This window comes from Alosa alosa, chromosome 10 (assembly GCF_017589495.1).
Source record: "Alosa alosa isolate M-15738 ecotype Scorff River chromosome 10, AALO_Geno_1.1, whole genome shotgun sequence".
Taxonomy (NCBI): Eukaryota; Metazoa; Chordata; class Actinopteri; order Clupeiformes; family Clupeidae; genus Alosa; species Alosa alosa.
The window spans coordinates 13,847,343-13,866,026 of record NC_063198.1 but is presented as its reverse complement, the minus strand read 5'-3'; the positions used below and the strand labels follow the sequence as shown (position 1 = coordinate 13,866,026).

General features: G+C 39.1%; 2 protein-coding genes across 6 annotated transcripts; one reads left to right on the top strand and one right to left on the bottom strand.

Annotated features, from left to right (window-relative positions):
- Positions 1–8: 8 nt before the first annotated feature.
- Positions 9–6,687, top strand: LOC125302329 (synaptonemal complex protein 3-like). 4 transcript variants are annotated; one of them, XM_048255478.1, is made up of 9 exons: positions 9–272; positions 711–825; positions 1,454–1,517; positions 1,616–1,650; positions 1,753–1,870; positions 2,015–2,114; positions 2,204–2,302; positions 6,210–6,314; positions 6,520–6,687. In XM_048255478.1, exons 2-9 carry the CDS (start codon positions 792–794, stop codon positions 6,571–6,573), a joined length of 609 nt encoding a protein of 202 aa, XP_048111435.1. In that variant the 5' UTR covers positions 9–272; positions 711–791; the 3' UTR covers positions 6,574–6,687. The 4 variants fall into 4 exon arrangements, with proteins under 4 accessions (XP_048111435.1, XP_048111436.1, XP_048111434.1 ...); XM_048255479.1 differs by lacking the exon at positions 9–272 and adding an exon at positions 313–436; XM_048255477.1 differs by lacking the exon at positions 9–272 and adding an exon at positions 313–452.
- A 456-nt stretch (positions 6,688–7,143) lies between these two features.
- On the bottom strand, positions 7,144–18,095 carry cept1b (choline/ethanolamine phosphotransferase 1b). 2 transcript variants are annotated; one of them, XM_048255218.1, is made up of 10 exons: positions 17,875–18,095; positions 16,731–16,830; positions 16,088–16,568; positions 12,946–13,093; positions 12,697–12,838; positions 12,198–12,282; positions 11,237–11,368; positions 10,978–11,136; positions 10,695–10,820; positions 7,144–10,304 (listed from the first exon to the last, which is right to left on the bottom strand). In XM_048255218.1, exons 1-10 carry the CDS (start codon positions 18,008–18,010, stop codon positions 10,188–10,190), a joined length of 1,626 nt encoding a protein of 541 aa, XP_048111175.1. In that variant the 5' UTR covers positions 18,011–18,095; the 3' UTR covers positions 7,144–10,187. The 2 variants fall into 2 exon arrangements, with proteins under 2 accessions (XP_048111175.1, XP_048111174.1); XM_048255217.1 differs by lacking the exon at positions 12,198–12,282 and adding an exon at positions 11,672–11,756.
- Between the last annotated feature and the right edge of the window lie 589 nt (positions 18,096–18,684).

The window sequence follows — 18,684 nt, the reverse complement described above, 5'->3', positions numbered from 1 at the left end:
CTTCTGAGTCGGTGGGAGAAAAAAAGATTTAAGGAGAGGTTCCAGAGACCATCCACGAGATGGCGTATTATATCAAGATGTTCAGAGCCGAAATGTTTTGCCTGCCTGATGGGTAGCAGACAGTTGTACAGCAATTTCAGAGTTGCATGCACCTGGCCAAGAAGAGAGACTCAAGTGCACAGCATCCAAAGCAGCTCGTGCTATCTGCTCGAGAGGACAGAAGAGTTGAAGCGGAGCGAATCAATCTTTCGTCGAGGAAAAGCCTCGAAAATGTCAGAGTTTGTCGCGTGCAGTGCACGTTTTTCTTATTTAGAGCTCGCCCTAGAATCTTTGGTTTTAAGGAGGCAGGGAGAGTAACTTAATTTTACCAACGTTCATTTTAAGTTGAACACATTTTCTTGTGATTGGTGTTTTCCTGTGGTCCTACACACTTGCGGTAATTAACTGAATAAGTACGTGCAGCTTGTATCATGCTGAAGAGAAGTAATGTTTCTGTTAAATGTCATCCTTAATGAGCTGTTATAGCTAGCTAATGTTAACGTTAGCCATATTCTCTATCCCACCTTGCTGCTTGGCACTTCAACATCGGGTGTTAACCTTACAGTCTAGCACTATGGTGTTAAGATTAAAACATCATATCTTGAAATATAACCAACTATCATTTTGTCTGTGATTTTAATTAACATTTGTTACATTTTCAAATTCTATAGGAAACCATTGAGGATCTCTTGACTATTTTGTCCTGATTTTATACACGAGTTAGGAGCGTTAAGCATAGAGGAAATTCTGCTATGGCTTCGAAGAGATCTCACTTGGAAGAAAATGGTAAGTTTAGCCTACAGAAGATATCAAAACAAGTGACCCTTTCCACAATTAATGTGTAACATTTATTCAATTCATGTTTATCCATCTCACCTCAATGACCGCAAAAAACAAAACAGCAAAGGCAAAAACAGGTTTTTGAATGTTTTGTTTGGCGAAGAGGACTGAAATCTACTGCACATTCTACTTCATTGGTTCTTGAGACTAGACCTACAACTTGATTGAATTCCACCTGTGCTCGAATTAGACATAATTAGTAAAGTCACATTCTTGAAAGATTGTAGTATTTTGTAAAGCTTGAATGCATTAGCTAAAAAACTCCAATCTTTCAATAATCTTTCCCAAATCTTGACAAAGTCTTCTGAAGTACAGGTAGCATTAAACAGATCTGGGGATGTGTACGAGAACGTTTCTGAAGCATTGGGAGTGCCCAGCACATCACAACATGTGTGAAACTCAAAAGGGTCTGAAAACTGTCACTGCACATGTATGTCACAATATTTATCATTTGCAATATCTTTAGGCATACAACCAGAGTACGTAGATGAACAGTGGCACTATGAAAACCTAACATAAGTGAAGTTAAACGTAAACACATTCAAGTAACATTTTGTTTGATTTCATTATCCAGATGACACCACAGCAGTAAGCAAAAGGAATAGACAGTTGATGTCAAATGAAGATGTTTTGCCAGGGTAAGGACTGTCTGTATAAATGTATTTGTATTTGATTCCATTACATGTCAATGCACTGTTTTGTATAGCCTAATTCTGTCTACTAAAACCACTGACAGGGAGAACTTCAGGACCATGATAGACCAGTTTGGAGGTACATAAGAAAACTCAAGTAGTTAAATTCGTCATTGAGTAATGTCCCTTATCTACACTTGTTAATTTTTTTTGCTAGATTACAATATTATGTTTTTGACAGCTAATGTAAACCAAGCCTTCCTGGCTAAGAAGAAACAACTTCATACCTTCACCAGTTCTTCAATAAAAACCAGCAACCAGAAGATGGTGCAATTGTGGCAGAACCAGCAGAGAGACAGGTCAGATTGCTTGTCCACATGTGAGATTTTAATATGTGGTTTAACAGGTGGCTTTCACATAACGATTTTGAAATATTTTATAACAACAGTTCACTCAGTCAGTAACAAGTAAAACAAATAATAATTCTGACTGCTGTTTTCAAGGGGTCAGCTGACACAAGACTACACCTGCCAGTTCAATGCTGTGTTTCAGCAATGGAAGACTGATGTGCAAAAGTCAAAAGAAATGGATGAGAAACTTGTGGTAGGTGAAGTGGCTCTCCATTGATGGCTTTCGCTACCTTCTAAGCATATGAGTGGTAAGGAATCTGACCATGTAATTGTCCCTATCAGAACATGTTCCAGCATCAGCAGAAAATGTTTCAGCACATGAGAGCAGCACAAGGACAGAGATTGAAGACACTAAAGCAGCTGATGGATCAGTATATACAGGTAATTAACGGCACACAATGTGGGTTATGGCAGTTTTGAGGGTTGTGCCACATTATGTCTATACGTTGATTGTAGTCTGCAGTTGCCTTCTCTGTTTTTGTGTCTTTTGTTAGACAACTGTTCTGTTGAGACATTGGCTCTCAATGTGTGAGCCACATTTGTGACCGCCTATTGTCATTGTCAAAACAGGATAGAAGTTTTAACCATTTGGTTCAGTTGAATATAATTACAGTGCCTTCTTCTTCTTCTTCTTCTTCTTCACGTAGAAACTTCATTCAAACTATGTTACGTAGGTCTTACTTAGGACATCTGGGCTTTGTATTTTTCATCTTTGTAACTTTTTAAACTATCCATTAAAAACTACTCAAAATTTCCCCATAGACTTAACATTGGGCTGATTACCTCACAATCGGGCCGTTAAGCAATTAGAATCCTAGGCCAGGTGGCCAGGCCACCTGCACCCTATCAGTTTCTCAGGTTCATTCTCTACACATCCTGTTCAACTGTTTCCTCTGTCCACAACATAATTTAACCATTTAAACTATCCACCTATTTAACTGTTCAGTCATTCCAACTATATTAAACCTCACCTACCTAGCAAATAATTTAACCTTTTAAACTATCCACCTATTTAACTGTTTAGTCATTCCAACTATATTAAACCTCATCTACCTAGTTCAGTCATTCCAACTATTAACCCTCACCTTGGGCTTAATCTTTTCTGCTCAGCGAAAAAAAACAAACATTTAGCCTATTAATCATCGCAGCTGTTCACCGTAAAGAAAGTTTGCTGCTGCGTGCAACGTGCATCATGGAGAGGGGCGGGGGCAGACCTGCTGCTGCGTGCACGCCTTTAGCCTGGAGAAGAAGATGGAGTTGTTGAAAAGTAGGCTAAACTTGCCGCAGGTGAATTCACCATCGCTACTACAGGAGTGGGAAAATCAGAGGTCTGGAAAGTGTTTGGAGTGGTGCTGGATTCTGATGGAAATTCTACAGGTTATGTGCAATGCTCAAAATGCAAGGTGCTGATGAAATATGTGACCCTGCAAGGCGAAACCAGTTGCTTTGGTAAAATTTACAAAATTAATTTATTGTGCTCATATGAACGGCCATAAACTAAGCTTTCCAACGATATGTATATCGAGGGTATTGCAAAAAGTATCGCTAAGATAACCGCATCCAAAGTTGGCATGGTTCTTCAGTCACGATACGCCAGAAGAGGAGAAAATCACCATTTTAAAGGAGAATTCCGGTGTGATATTGACCTAAAGTGTATTGAAACATGATACCGAGTGTGAACGTATGTCTCATAGCCCATCTCGGCTTGTCCCCTGCACTCCAAAATCTGGCGCTAGTTAGCCGATGCTACCAACAGCTTTTTCAATAGTGGTGCTTCGGCATCGGGCTAGCCATGCAAATAAATCACTGTTTTACACCCATTTACGAGGCTCAATGTATCTCCACACTTCATTGGTAGACTTCCGAGGGCCCTGACATTAATTAAAACGAGACATTGAGAACTTTGAAAAAGCACTGGTAGTTTACTTACAAGACTATTTATACAGACAGTATCTTCACGAAGTTTAGCGTTTGCAGCCATCTTGAATTTAGTCACGATAAGTCGAGCAACGAGTAAGAATGAACAGGTATGATAAGGGATCAGATTCCAAAAATAATTCAGTGGAAATGCATGGATTCCAGTTGAATGAAATCATTCTTGGATCATAGAAGAGGTAAATGTCTTGCAATTTTATTAATTTCTATGATTTTGGTACCACTACTCAAACTAAGCCCACAAGCTAGCAAACATGACATAAGCTAAAAGGACATATCCAGGTAAACGTTTGCCAATGGGTTGCATAGCCTACTCAAATGTCAGTAAACCAAGTAGGCCTTAATTAACTTACTTTCACAGCCTAGGTAGGTTAGCAACACCAGGTTGAGAGATGCAAGTAAGCAGATCATTAACGTTAGCCTTCAATTTATTGTCATCAAAACTGTAGAGGAACGAACACGTTAGGGCAGTCTTTGGTGTCATATGCAGAAGGTGCAAGTAAGTGTGCCATCTGGCTCAATAGTCTCGCAAAGGGACCTTTGTGGTAGGTGAAATTTCAAACGGATTGGTCAAACTACGGTGTTTGGACAAATTTGGTGCCTTGGTAAGTTTACTTTGTGAACAAAATAGGCTACTTTGTAAAGGTGTTTGGACAAAATTAATTATAGTTAGCCTTTTATTTGTGGATTTATTTAATGTATTTAGCCTCATAAAATAAATTTGGTAATAAATTGACAGGGTCGGAAACCGGAACCCAAGAATTGTTTTTTTTTTTTTTTTATGCCTTTTGATGAAAACTAGCCACTGTTTAGCTTGGGATTTCTCAGGCGTGTAGAAATACACTGTTTGCACCCACCGAGAGCTTAAAGTCTCACCTTTTAATCGAGCCATTGTATGTGTTCATAGCTATAACACAGAATATGCTGTGGCTGTATAAAAATCATCAACAATGGTCTAGATTGCTGGCAAAGCTCCCGAAAACAGCTTGGCATTCAATGAGTTAAACCTCATCTACCTAGCGACCAATATAGTTTGTTTTTACTCTGTATGATATTTTACATCACATTTTTTGCATTTTCATGCACTGTATTTCCTTCAGGAAATGCTTTTCTAGTTATTATTATTCTTCTCACCAAATATCTGCGTCTAATTCAGCTTCAACCGTTTAACATAAAAACTTTTGTAAACGTTATACTTTTTGAGATTAATAAAAACAAGCTTTATTTTTTTTTTTTGGCACTATGACATCACAATGGGCTAATTAACTTGATTTGCACCTGTATCAACTTCCAGCTGCTCAACTAGGCCCAATCAAAAAGCCAGTTAAATTGATTGCACCTGTATCAACTGCTTTCTGCTCAACTAGGCCAACTCCTTCTGTGTATCTCCAGTATATTCTGTGTACAAGGATATAAGGCACATTCCATCCAACTTTCTATCCATTCATCCTCTTCAAACCATTCACTCATCCACCCATTAAACTATCCCATCAACATCCATTAAACAATCTGCCTACCAACATCCATTCAACTTTCTGTCTATCAACATCCATTACACTATCTACATTTTAACGTTTAAACTCTACTCTGTCTCAGGCTTTAGGCATACAATCTGGCTCTCTTAAGACTACAGATCCTGTTCCACTATTTCCTCTGCCTACAACTGTTTTAAAATAAATGTCCTCACTACAATAATTCACTATGGGTCATTCCACGTCAATTCAACCAGGGCCCACGCAAAATTTGAGCCTCCTACATTGTTTAGTTGTTGTGGGCTTGCGAACTTTGACAAAAAAAAGAGGCTGAACAAAATTGACCCCCGTAATTGTTTCAGAATTTTTTTAAGACCTAAGTGCGTAGGCCCTGGTTGAATTGCCGTGGAATGACCCCAATTAAATAATTTAACTATTTAAACTACTCAACTAACTGTTCAGCCATTTCAACTGTCAGTTGTTATCAAATATGACTCCTGCCAACTGTTTCCTCTGCCCACAACTGTGTACAAATAAAAGTTTGTTTTGAATTTTATGTTAATATACAGTAGGCCTATGTTTTGCATTTTCATGCACTGGTAATTTCCTCGAAATTACATTTTGTAATTGTAGATTAAATCCAACACTGAATAACTGAAAGACCATGTTAGAACAGGTGTCAGCCTTAATGATGCGTTCAATAGTAGTGTTTTAACAAGCACTAGTATCTAGTCGAGGAAATAAGAGGGTGAATATGCAGGAATTACTATGTAGCTAAATACCGGCTATACACAGAGACTTTAGGCTATACCATGTTCATACAGTACGACATGGTCAGTCAATGTAACTGACTGAACAGCTTTTGTTGTTCATGGTGGTAGAGTCTGCAAGAAGTGGAGAAAACACACAATGAGGAGCAGGGAGCCCTCCTGGCTGATTTACGCCAGGAGATGTCCGCCTACCAGAAGAATATGCTCATAGTCACTGTGAGTAGCAACATGTCAACATATTTTACTCTGACCTCAAACTGACCATACTCCAGTGTCTTGAGCCAACAAGGATCACTAGGATCAATGACTGACTTAAATAACTTAAATACATACAGAAGTAAAAGAAAAAATGTAGAGTGAAGACCGTTTCCATTCGTGTGTGTGTGTGTGTGTGTGTGATGTGATGTGATGTGATAAACAGCAACAACAGGAGATGGCATCTGTACGCAAGTCCTTGCAGTCCATGCTGATGTGATATCCTTGGGGAGCTACTCTGTATTTAAATTAAACTCAGAGGATTTAATGTATGCTGTATGTATTTTATTTATTTATTTATTTAATTAAGAAAAGTAAAGAATTTTATGAGATACATATGTCTTGAGTGGTTTGTAATATCACAAAATTGCTTTATCTAGTGTGAAGAGTGGCAGCGCATCACATTGAAGTTAATGTGAATTTGATCAATGTCTGTTGTGTTAGTTTTAACACACAATGGGCCCGAGTTCAGTGGCGATATAGCAGCGCGAAGCTACGTCAAGGTGGGGATTTTGAAATGGCCGAGAGCTCTACGATGAAGTGAAATTGAATAAACCAATGGCATGCAACCAGTTTTAAATTCTGATCTATCTATCTTTTTTTAATTAACTTCGGCCTGAATCTGTCCACTTTGTGCGTCTGACTTTGCTCTGGCCACAGGGCGCATGCACTCAGCAAAATACGCTGTCAAACGTGCACCCAATCTGTGTAAATAAAAAAAAAATAATAGTAATAATTATTAATAAAAACTGTTGGTGTTTTTATAGAACAAATTAAATGAAACCAGGTGTTATCATAAATATAGCTATCTTTATTTTTACAGGTGCTTTTTTATTCCAAAATGAGAGAACAGCAACTCTTACAAACCAATAGAGACAGAAAAGTCAGCTTGCCATATTTCGCCAGAAACAGTCAGCACACAATGTAAAGTCATTTACATTGGAAAGGAAAAGCTGTACACAGAAGTAGTTATCATTGCCCTGCCATAAATTTGACAGGCTTTAGTGGAACACCTAAACATTCTGTGATGTTGTCATGTTTTCTGATTGAGTTGAAGACACTACAGCAGGCCATAATGTATATGAAACAGCCTACACATTTCAACCACTCAAAAAACAGCCTCGGTTTTATGTACAACTTTACTTCCTTACAGAATATTTGGCCTCCATAAACAGAATATATTACGACTATGACATAAGTGTTAGCCCATTCAGTAGTTGCCTGTGCTAACAGATATTATTTAATAATTCATCTAATGAATTAAAATGTATCGATATACCCTCAAAGAAAACAAAAAGCTAAAAACCAAATTAACAGACACAGTTGATGGGCAAGCATGCCATGCAAAACACAAATAAACCTCTATAAAGAAGATTTAGCTTGTTAATGCCATTCCAGTGAGATGGCCATTATCCATGGACATTTGTCCAAAAAAAAAAAAAACAATGAAAAAAGTTTCATGTTGGGTGACTGCTTGTGATGGTAGTGACAAACATGTAGGCTAGTTTTCCAAGATATTCAGGATACAGGTCTGTAACAGGCATATTTTTTCTCCATCAGTTTGATCAACCCAACATTCATACTTTCACCAGTAAGATACACACTATAGGCATTATATGGATGAGGCAGAAAGTATGCTCATAAACAGATTCAACAGGGCTGGTAGCAGCATTTGCAAATGAACAGGAAGAACTGCATTGTTATGTAATGGATAGATTGTCACATGTCTGTTCCTCTCATCTGTGGGTTCATGCAAACACGGTTAAGCATTTTTGAGTATACCTGAGCTTGGCCATCTAGAAACAAACTAAAAGGGTGGGGGAGAAATCAAGCAATTTCTCAGTACCAACAGGAGTAATAACAGGCTTGATAGGTATGAACTTGAAACGTTAAACCAAGATTTAAGGATAGTTCAAAACTACATTTAAGGCAACAGTTATAATAATAATAATAATAATAATAATAATAATAATGTTTAAGTACTGACCTATAAGCGACAATACAGAAAAACAAAACAAAACAATATGTGCCCAGACACGCAATCTCTCAGTTCCATTACAATAGTATATCATAATTAGTCCTGCCAATATGACATCACATATGGTTCTATGGTTCGAAACAAGAGAAAAGCCACGCCATGAGACCCTGGAGCACTTGTTAGTATATTTCTGTGTAAGCAATGTGCGTATGCAACGATTAATACAAGACATCAACATGTACGGCATAGCTACTATAATTTTACCTTTCCTTCCACTAACAATTCTACAATTCTAGTATGTGCCAAAGAGTTTCTTTGTTTGCCGAACAGTGGACGAGAATGCTACAAGTAGCATGTTTTAAATGTTATGAAATAAAACAAATAACAGATGTTGGGTTTGCACTAGAAAGTAATAATGCACAGAACATGCAGTATCAGAGACACAACAAATGTGAGGAAAGAACGTCTGGTGATCAGAGCTTCATGCTGGGTCATCAGTGCATATATATTTTTAAATCTCCTCACACACTTACACTGACTATCTGGTCATCTTTACTACTGTTTTCAATAACAACAAAAATGTTCCCATCAGCAAAACTGATATGAGTGAGAAACCAAATTAATTTTGTTCTTAAATAAATTAGTCAATTTAGCAAAATAACACTCTGCTACTTTATTTGAACTTTAGAATCCATTCAGCATTTTAGGCAGGAAGCAGTAGTGCAACATGAATGTCAGGCACGCAAAGCAATGGTTTCTTTTTTTTTAGAAAAAGAGAAAAAAAAACAATAAATACAAGAAAAGGGATACATTTGATGCAGCAGCAGTAACAAAGAAACAAATAAATTGCATACAGTATAATGGAATATAACTGAATATCATGTCCAGAGCAGCACAGATTAACAATAATGAATGCAAAACACTGCAACATCTTGTATGTTTCACAGGGAAGGGCAGTTTGATTATATTTACATAATATGTCTACATTTTAAATTGTGAGGACTTGTCACTGCCATAAGTGTGAAGTGTATGCAGCAACTGTTGTAGAAACTACATTTCCATTTCCGAATGACAAATGCAACACAACACAAGTGTGATACACCAACTATTCAAATGGATTTCCAAATAATACTTCTCAAACCCACGACACAAGTGAAATACATGTTGCCTGGTGTGAAAATCAACTTCAATTTCAGAGATATCACAACTGGCACATAACAGTTGTTCACAAAAATGGAAATACATTTGTTATCTACTTTTAGTTAGTCAGTCTTCAATGGGCAAATTCTTAATATTTCCATAATGTGTCATTTAAATGATATGGAAATGAAGACTGGTTAATTTTGTGTGTACACTATGACATTTCTCAACAATTGTTTAGCTGATATACTGTAAGCCAATGTAATTTGATTTAACATTCATACCCTCCGTTATGGTAAAAAAAGCTTAAAAGAAGGCCAGGGAACCTATAATTTTATCAGTTGTTCAAGCCTGGATGATTATATGCAGATAATGGTTAGAATATAGCACCTAGTACTCAGACAGTTCCTTACTATTGAAAACTATATCAATTTACTCTGTCCCACATTAAGAGATCTAAAGGGCACGTGAATCTGATTTAAATTACATCTTTTTTGTTAATGTGTTTTGTGATGCGCATGAGAAAGTAACACAGGATGCACATTAACATTGATGGAAGAAATAAATAACACGTCTAACAAAATCCTCCTGGGAAAGACCTTATTGTTCATTTGCATTAGCGATGCTCAGTACTCTACCCTGTCCTGGACAAAAAGAAAGCAAAACAGAGCAATAGAAACAAGTGTACTCATCATATAGCTGGCAGTGGAGATTGATCACTGAATAGGTGCCATGGTCAGTGGCTTGATTTTGAAGACAAAGATGTGAAGATGGGAGGCAATCTGATTGCAAACACTGACACAGTAACGCACCAGATCGAAGAAAGAAAGAATCTGCCAATGGAGATGAAAATGCACCAGTTTGTCTTTTGATTTCCATAACATAAAAGATTTCATTAAGAATGACTAACTGATGGTACTTATAAGATAAAGCTCTATAAACATTTTTAAGATGTGGAAACATATAAGCTCTTTCACGTCAACAGATATCATGAATTGTTATAAATACAGCAATACCTACATATGAACACTGAGAATGACGGTAAAAGCTAAATAACAGTGCAAATATTAGCTTATTTCCAAGATCTCTGTATAATAAAATAAATGCAACCAGTTTATGATCACTACTGCAAAGCCCCTAGTCCCTGGGAAAGTTCCCATTTTGGAGAAAGCTGAAACTTCGAATGTGCCTCAAAAGAATTGCAGGAGTGATTATTAACTTACCAGGGCGATCCAAAGCACCAAATATTCATCAATAAAACTATTGAAATACTGGTCCAAAAACAGTAGTCCAGGGCCAAGAAATGCTACGTCATGAAGATGCATTTCACTTTTTGTCATATGAGCAACCTACCACAGAAAGAAAGAAACAGTTGACTACACTCTGCACATTTCTACACAAGCACTGTATACTTACTGAGACAAAGATAAACAGTATGTGATTTTTAGATTCAGGCAACTTTAGCTCATAATAAAAGTTCTTAAATATCTAATGAAGTAAACTTACCACTAATTTGTTAGTGATCTTGGCAGACACAAAGCCAAATGCCAATATATACAGACATGGGTGTTTTTCAAAAAGCTGAATAGCTGATTTTTTATAGATCATCATAGCCAGGATTATAACAGAACCTATGTGAAGGACAGGGGAGAGGACACTTGTTCCCTACAACAAACAAAACAAGATCACACTGGTCGTCACACTGCAGGTAAAAATCCAACATATGAATAAAACATCAGGAAATGTCAACTGAAAGACTACTTACCGCTATTGTGGATCCATTTTTGCCCACACCTCCAGTAAATATAACCCGGAAGTAATTAGTACAGGAAAAGATAACCCCTATGAATGTACATATGGCGGGAACTATTTTCATTTGAATGTTAATTATAGGGATCTGTGAAAGGGAATGAGATAGGGGATCAGAGACACATTCATTCACATCACAGTTACAAACTGAATGGACATATATCCCAGTTCAATAAATTGACACATTTAGCCTAAGGGGGTCAAGCAACATTGTTATCCACCAACAATGTAGAAATGATTTTGCTCACTACAAGCAATCAAAGTTAAGTTGTATCGTTAGTATGTCATCGCTAAATGGCTAAATCAGCAATCCATTGCAGCTTAAGACAAAAAAGTTAAAACAAATTCCCTCAGAAAATGTCAGAGTTAGTGAAAAAGAGCACAGAATTACCGGAGACTGCCAAAAAGCGGATCCTCCAATGGCAGCCAGCAAATACATGATAATAATGAAGATTTGCACTTCAGTCACATCAATGCTGAGCGGGGTATAAAGAGCAGAAGGGATTGAGAGCATGGATTAGAACAGTAATTAACTCTGTCCACAAACACACAGCTGCCCCGTACTCTGGTCAAACACAGTCTGGAGCGTCCATCTGTAACGCTGCACCATTAGACCAGGCTTTCCATTCCAGTACTTCAGAGCAACCACTCCAATCACAACACCACCCAGCCAAATCTTATGAACTTCAAATACACATTAATTTAAGACTAATAAATTAAACATCAGTACTTAAGCACAGTGCTGGCTGTGATCACAGAGCAGATGTTAAAAAAAAAAAGTGATTTTTGAGAAATTTGCTTTTGTGCCATGCAGAGCAACAATCTGTGTTGGACAGAATAGGCGGAGTTGCTTATTACTACTTGTTAAGCAGCCCAAGGAGGTGGCAAACGGCATTAAAAAGGCACTGAACTTTTACCGTAATGTTCCAAAACCTGGGGCCAACAATGGCTGTGAACATCTGCAACAAGGCTAGACAGATCTGTGCCTCTGTTACATCAAATCTGGCCAGTGTATAAAAGAGACTGAATCAGAGCGGAACACTCTCCCAAAACACTGTCTAACTGGGTGAGTGGGAGTAGAAAATAAGTCAATAAATTAAACTGCACATCTTAAGCCCAGCTTAAGTATTTTGCCTCTTGACACAAGATGCAATGCATTACACTGAATGATGTATTTGTTTTCCAAAACACACCCACCTCCTCCAATTCCTGAGCGGTTCACAATGTTTTCAGATGGAGAAACCCCTCATTTTTTCATTTTTTTAAAAAAGTTATTACACAATACCTATTTACACAACAGACTTGTGTGTATAGACTTGTGTATATGTGTATATTCCACATACCAATAGTTATACATTTTAAGCCCTTATTTATATAACAACTACCCTCCTTGAGGCCCCCAGTGTTCACACTCACATGCCAAAACGCAGGGTACCGGAGACATAGGTTTGCCAGTGGGCACAGTAAAACATGAACATGCCCGCAAAGCAGCAGAAGAACATCCAGTCGGGGTTCGTGCCCAGCTGCACGGCAATGCTGGTACCCAGGACTACAAACACTAGAAGAGAGGGCAGAGCAAGAGTTTAATGCCGTGGTGGTCCTACGCCACCTACAGGATCCTTTAGACTACAGCAACAGTGGGCAGTATCCAGCACAGTAGCCTACCTGTGGACAGGGAGTCACAGCCATGATCAAAAAGCTCTCCCAGTGGTGAACTGCTGTTAGTGCGCCTGGCCTGCTTTCCATCAATGGCATCCAGCGACTGGTAAATAAACAGGCCCACGGCACAGAGCAGATATGCCCACAGTGGCGCCTGAAGAAAAATGGGAATCATTAGTAAGCACACCGTGCTAGGAACTGACATGACTGCTGTGATTTCTGTGTGACACAATCCGTTTTATTGCATGATTAATACAAATGATTAGATTAGATTCTATGTCCTTCCTAACAAAGGAAGCACATTTGAGTAATTGTAATATTATCCATTTAAGATAGTGAGCAAAACAGTGGCTTTGTCATTGACCATGTTAATTGTTATTCATATTTCTTTGCATAACTAATAGTTGCCATCTGTTTTGACAAGGAGTGAAACCCTGTTATGCAAGCTCTTTAAAAGGGTTACACAAATATGAAACATGCGGCTCCTCATTTACAAGTTACTGAGCAACCACTGAAGCAGGCCAAGATATTCAATCTGCTATGACGTCAAATACTCTGTGTAACAGAAAAAAGGATGCTTCCTATGTTTACTAGCATTTCCAGTATGCACTGAACTAGAAACAAGGCTTTTCTTGAAAAAAACCTGAAAAGTACACATAAAGAAACTAGAAGTCATAATGTATGATTTATCAGTCACTGATCACATTCTTGATATGCCATTAGTCTATTTCGGGAACTGTACTTAAAGATAACCTTTGTCCTATAAACCTAGGGCACTGCCTCCCCTAAAGCTATCAGCTAGAAACTGGCATAATCTTTACAGACAGTGATCTTTTTGCCATTTTCTCCTTATGCCAAACTCATTTGCCCCACTCCCCTTTTGTCTCACCTACTCCATTTCAAAGCCTCCAACAATTGGTCTCATCAACAAGCAATGTCTTTAGATTGTATAGCAGACAGGAACCAACCTGAGTTAGCACAAATACTCTATGTTGCATAAGGCTTAATCTCTGCAGACTTAAGTGCTGCAGAGCAGCCAAGTACTGCATTCTTGGAAACTGGAGAACTTTCGCTTTCCTCTCCACTTATGTGCCTGAGTTACCTCAACCTTTGTCCTACAGAGGAAATGTGAGGGGCGTATGACATAGAGATAGGGTTATTTTTAGAGGAAAAACAACAGATGCGAGTAAAAGTTTCATGTCTTCATTCTAGGTCGGCTGGCTCTGTAGACCTAATTTGACATCGTAGGCAAAAGTTTAAGAACACATTTGGGGAGGTGAACCCTTCTTAAGGTCAAACCCTACCAGCTTGGCAAAACTGACTCCATGCGTCCCTGGCAAAGACATTATAGGACCCATTACTGAAGGACCTCGGGGCAAACGATACAGAACATGATATCCTGATCACTTGCAGACTAACTGCAGTTCCAGATTTCTCAACATGCCGATTTCTCAGTTTTCTCAACCTGGTGCTTCTTCCAAATGATTTCTGACAGCATATATGCCATTAATATACTGTTGTTTATTTGTTGTGTTGCTAAAAGTTAACCTTAGATTTTCTTAGATGGGGAAAGCCTGCATGCGCAATGCTTAAAATATGCTATAACGTGCATATTAAGTGTTCTCCACTTGTGTAGTATATTACATGATAGGACATGCTTGCACTGGGCAAACAGTATCAGATGTAGACTATGTTTGCAACCTGAGAGGGGTGACCACGCGGTATGTGTCCAGAAAAGAAAGCCTGAGGTATTTTGGAGGCTCTACCCCCGCCACAGCAGAGTAAACAAAGTGGCAGATAAAAAGTGTTACCACACATCATTTGTTCATTAAAAGAATAAATAAATTAATTCAGTTTGCACAAACACATTAAGAAGTTCAGAGCAAGCTGAATTTTTACCTTTCTAAATGTTGAAAAGGGCAAATATAGCCATCACGCTTCACATCAGTACAGCAAAGAGGATAATTATACCTATGCACCCACCCTCATCACTTATTGAAGGTAGATCCTACAAGCTATGTGATACAGCCTACTGAGCACAATGGTAGATTTTTATGAACAGCACAATTTTTTAATTGTTGAATACCGGTAATCCCATACAATCAATGTTATTCACATGTCTACATGAGGAAGGATTTTTATTCAATAGCTATTTTACCAGCTGAAATGAAATGTTGCTTTATGCCAAACCAGTTGGCACCAGAGTTGAATATCAGTGTACATTTCAGTGTAAAACAGAGAGCCTAACAACAGCTATTCCTGCTAATTATTTGCTCTGCTAGTTGTCATCATGCAGCAGTAGACTACAATCAATACATGTTGACCCTTCAATTTTTTCCCTTTCAAATTAGCGATAATCTTATATCTTAATGTTGAAGCACATTCAACGACATTTGATAACGTTCAATACTAAGCTGACAATACTGTATGGTTAGATAACATTCAAAGTACCCATCAAAAAACAAACAAATAACAATTTTCAATTCAGTTTCAGCTCAAAAAGACTCACTTAAAGAGACCCTATGCAGTTTTGCCAATTTCTTTGCTGTTTTCTTGATTTTTTGCTCGCAGTTTTCTCTACAGAGCTCCCCTACAGCTTTAGAGTATATATTTTACGACACTCCTCACTCGGTCAGTCTGCCGGTTCCTCTCCCTGTTCCTCCGACAACGGTTTACTCGCTTTCTGCTTCTTTTCACCGGCTCTGCCATGACGAATGTCCGAGAAACTCCATCTCTACCTTGTTCTAGCTGGTGCCTGGCGTGTAGTGCCGTAAAGCAATTTGTTACATTGCGAGACTGCAAGACTTTCCGACACTGAGGCCTGCGGCTTGCCGGACCAAAGTTACAAGGCTGTCTGCTCACAGACTATAGGGGGAAGCGAGACGGCCATCATTCAACCCGGAAAAAGTCATATAACCATTCCAATGACTCTGAAGCTGTTAACGAAATTGTTAAATTAAGCTAAACTGCATAGCAAAAAAACAGGATCCCTCCTGCATGGAAAAAACATTCCTTATAACTTAGAACATGACAAATGACTCTTTATAATAATGTGCCAAGTGAGACCATAAGAGACCAACTGAAAACCTCTTCCTATTTTCCCCATTTTTCCCTTGCATAAAATGCTATAACATGCTTCCTGGCATACCTGTTCAGTGGCAGTGGGGCAGTAATAGACTAGCACCAGGGTGGTGAAGACATTGGTGGCCAGGCCCACGATGGTGATGAGGTTGGGCGCGATCCAGGCGGGCATGCAGCACACCAGCCACTCCCAGTAGCGCTGCATGATGGGCTCCAGCAGGGAGCGGCCGGAGCTGCTGTAGCGGTGCTCCTCCAGCCGCTTGAGCTGGTGGCGGGAGAGCGGCGGGGACGGCAGCTCCACCAGCCGGCGCAGGGCGCTGGGAGCCAGCCAGCACGAGGCGTCCATGCCCTGCTGCTGCAGGTGCGGATACTGATGCTGATACACCGATGACAGCGGTGGCTCCCGGTCACGCTCCCGTCCCCCACGCCGACCCCGCATCCCAGCCCCGGCCCCCGCCTGCCCACTCATGGCCCTGCTATGCTGCTCTGCCTGAGCCTGCCACCTCCCGATGCTCCAGTTGGGGATCCACAGTGGGGCCCGAGACCACCTGTAGCAGAGCGAGCAGGACACAGGCACAAGATATTTAGCATTATAACATGTAGAACGTACGTAGATGATGTTCTTAGAAACTTGACGTATTTTTGACAGCTGGCAGTGGTAAACTCTGTAGTTGTTACAGACAGCCTTGACTGTCAACACAGAGCTTTACCTGTTCTCCCACTTCGGAGTTACACAACTCTGTGCCACACCCCTATAGACACGCTGTACAGTAGGACTGGATGGATCTTCACTGAGGTACACCCTACCTCCTGCAAATGACAAGATGAATGTAGATTAGTTATTAGGCTATAACAGGACTGATAGTGACTGTGATACAGAACACAATGATGACCCAGCAGTTGTAACTATTATGATGAGTAGACAAGGATCTCTCTGGTGTAGCAAATATGGCTGTACTGTATGCCATGGTAGTGAGAACATCGAAGTCCCTGACTTGTTATGAATACAGCCCAAATTCATACTAACCCTTCCAAGTTAAGACTAGGTTACATTTGACAGTCAAAATATCAATTGTCAATTCAGCAAAAATGCATGTATGAATATCAAGCACGTTTTCAATCTGGTGACGTGGCTTCATCTTCTGAAATTACGGTTGCTTTGGTATCATCCTGGCCATGTCATGGGTTTAAGATTCAAGACCATCCAATTGGGTTGTTTACTAACACTAAACAACAGACCATGACTAAGGTAGCTAGCTATGCTATGCTATACAAACAAACCATCGGTGGGTCAAGGTGTCAGCTACCTTGGGTAATTATCAAAAAGACAATGTAAAAGATATTATGTATCTAGCTAGATTGCACCGTTACCAACACTCCGAGCAAGAAACAGCTGTTAATCACTCTTCACTTGATTAACTCTCAAATGGCAACCTTATGACCACTGTCATACAGCACAGCTCATGTGTTTCTGATACATTGTACAAAGACAGATGTAGATCATGACCACGAAATTAACTTGCACGTTAGATATACGGCTGTTAGGTTACAGTATTCATATATAACGTACATATTTACAGGCTAACTATTAAGTAAATTAGCTATGCTAGCTAACCTAGCGAGCTAGCTATAACACAGAGGAACCCTTGAAAGCCAGCTAGATACCTCCTCCGCCATAACACTGCATTGAATCTGTTCTTCATTCAGCTAATGTTCGTGTGTTGCACACGTATCTGATCTATGTCCAACATGTATAATCCCTTCATTCTTAAAAAGTTAGCTACGCTTGCTAAATCTACGGCAACACAGTCCTTCCCCGGCACGGCACGACACCAGAGTCCTGCTGTCACTGACCTGACAAAATATAAAGAAGTGCACTCCAAAATGATCGGACAGTCGACGTATACAGAGAAATAGCCGGTAACTCCTCGATCAGGTATACTCCACAGGGTTGGTTTGAGACATGGGCAGATGGAAAAGCCCAAATCATACACCAAGGTATGGATCAACAACACATCGACATCGCAGTAGAATTCGCTACTAGTTCGAAGAACACCGGTCACTTCCGTCGCAGTTGAAGACCTGAGGGCGATGGTCTTCGGCTTTGATTCATGGGCGTCATGTATGCGCACATTTTAGTCGGATTTCTAATGTTAGAGTAGTCGCAATTCAGCCTGCGGCTCGATGTTGCAGAGACGTATTTCTGTGGTCTAAACTGTACAAGTACTGTAGATAATCAAATGAATAATTAGTTGTAAAGAAATTACTTTATTTTAATTATGCTGCAGACGGTAAACATTATGTTTATACACGAACAACAACTTAACAAGAAGACCGGAACAATGTCAAGCCTTTGGATGATTAATGCTACAAAACTCAACCCACAACAGCAGACACTGATTTCTGTTTTCAATTGTTGGTGCTTTATTTTATTTCTCCATGCCTAATCTAGGCCCATTTTATATATATATATATATATATATATATATATATATATATATATATATATATATATATATATATATATTCTACTACATTAATACATTAATTAATTATTAATTTGTGAAATAAAATAACGATTGTTTTATTCATCGGACCATTATGAAGAGGATAATGACACATGGCTAGTAGCCTAATCAACATTGATCTGTATCACCACGAACA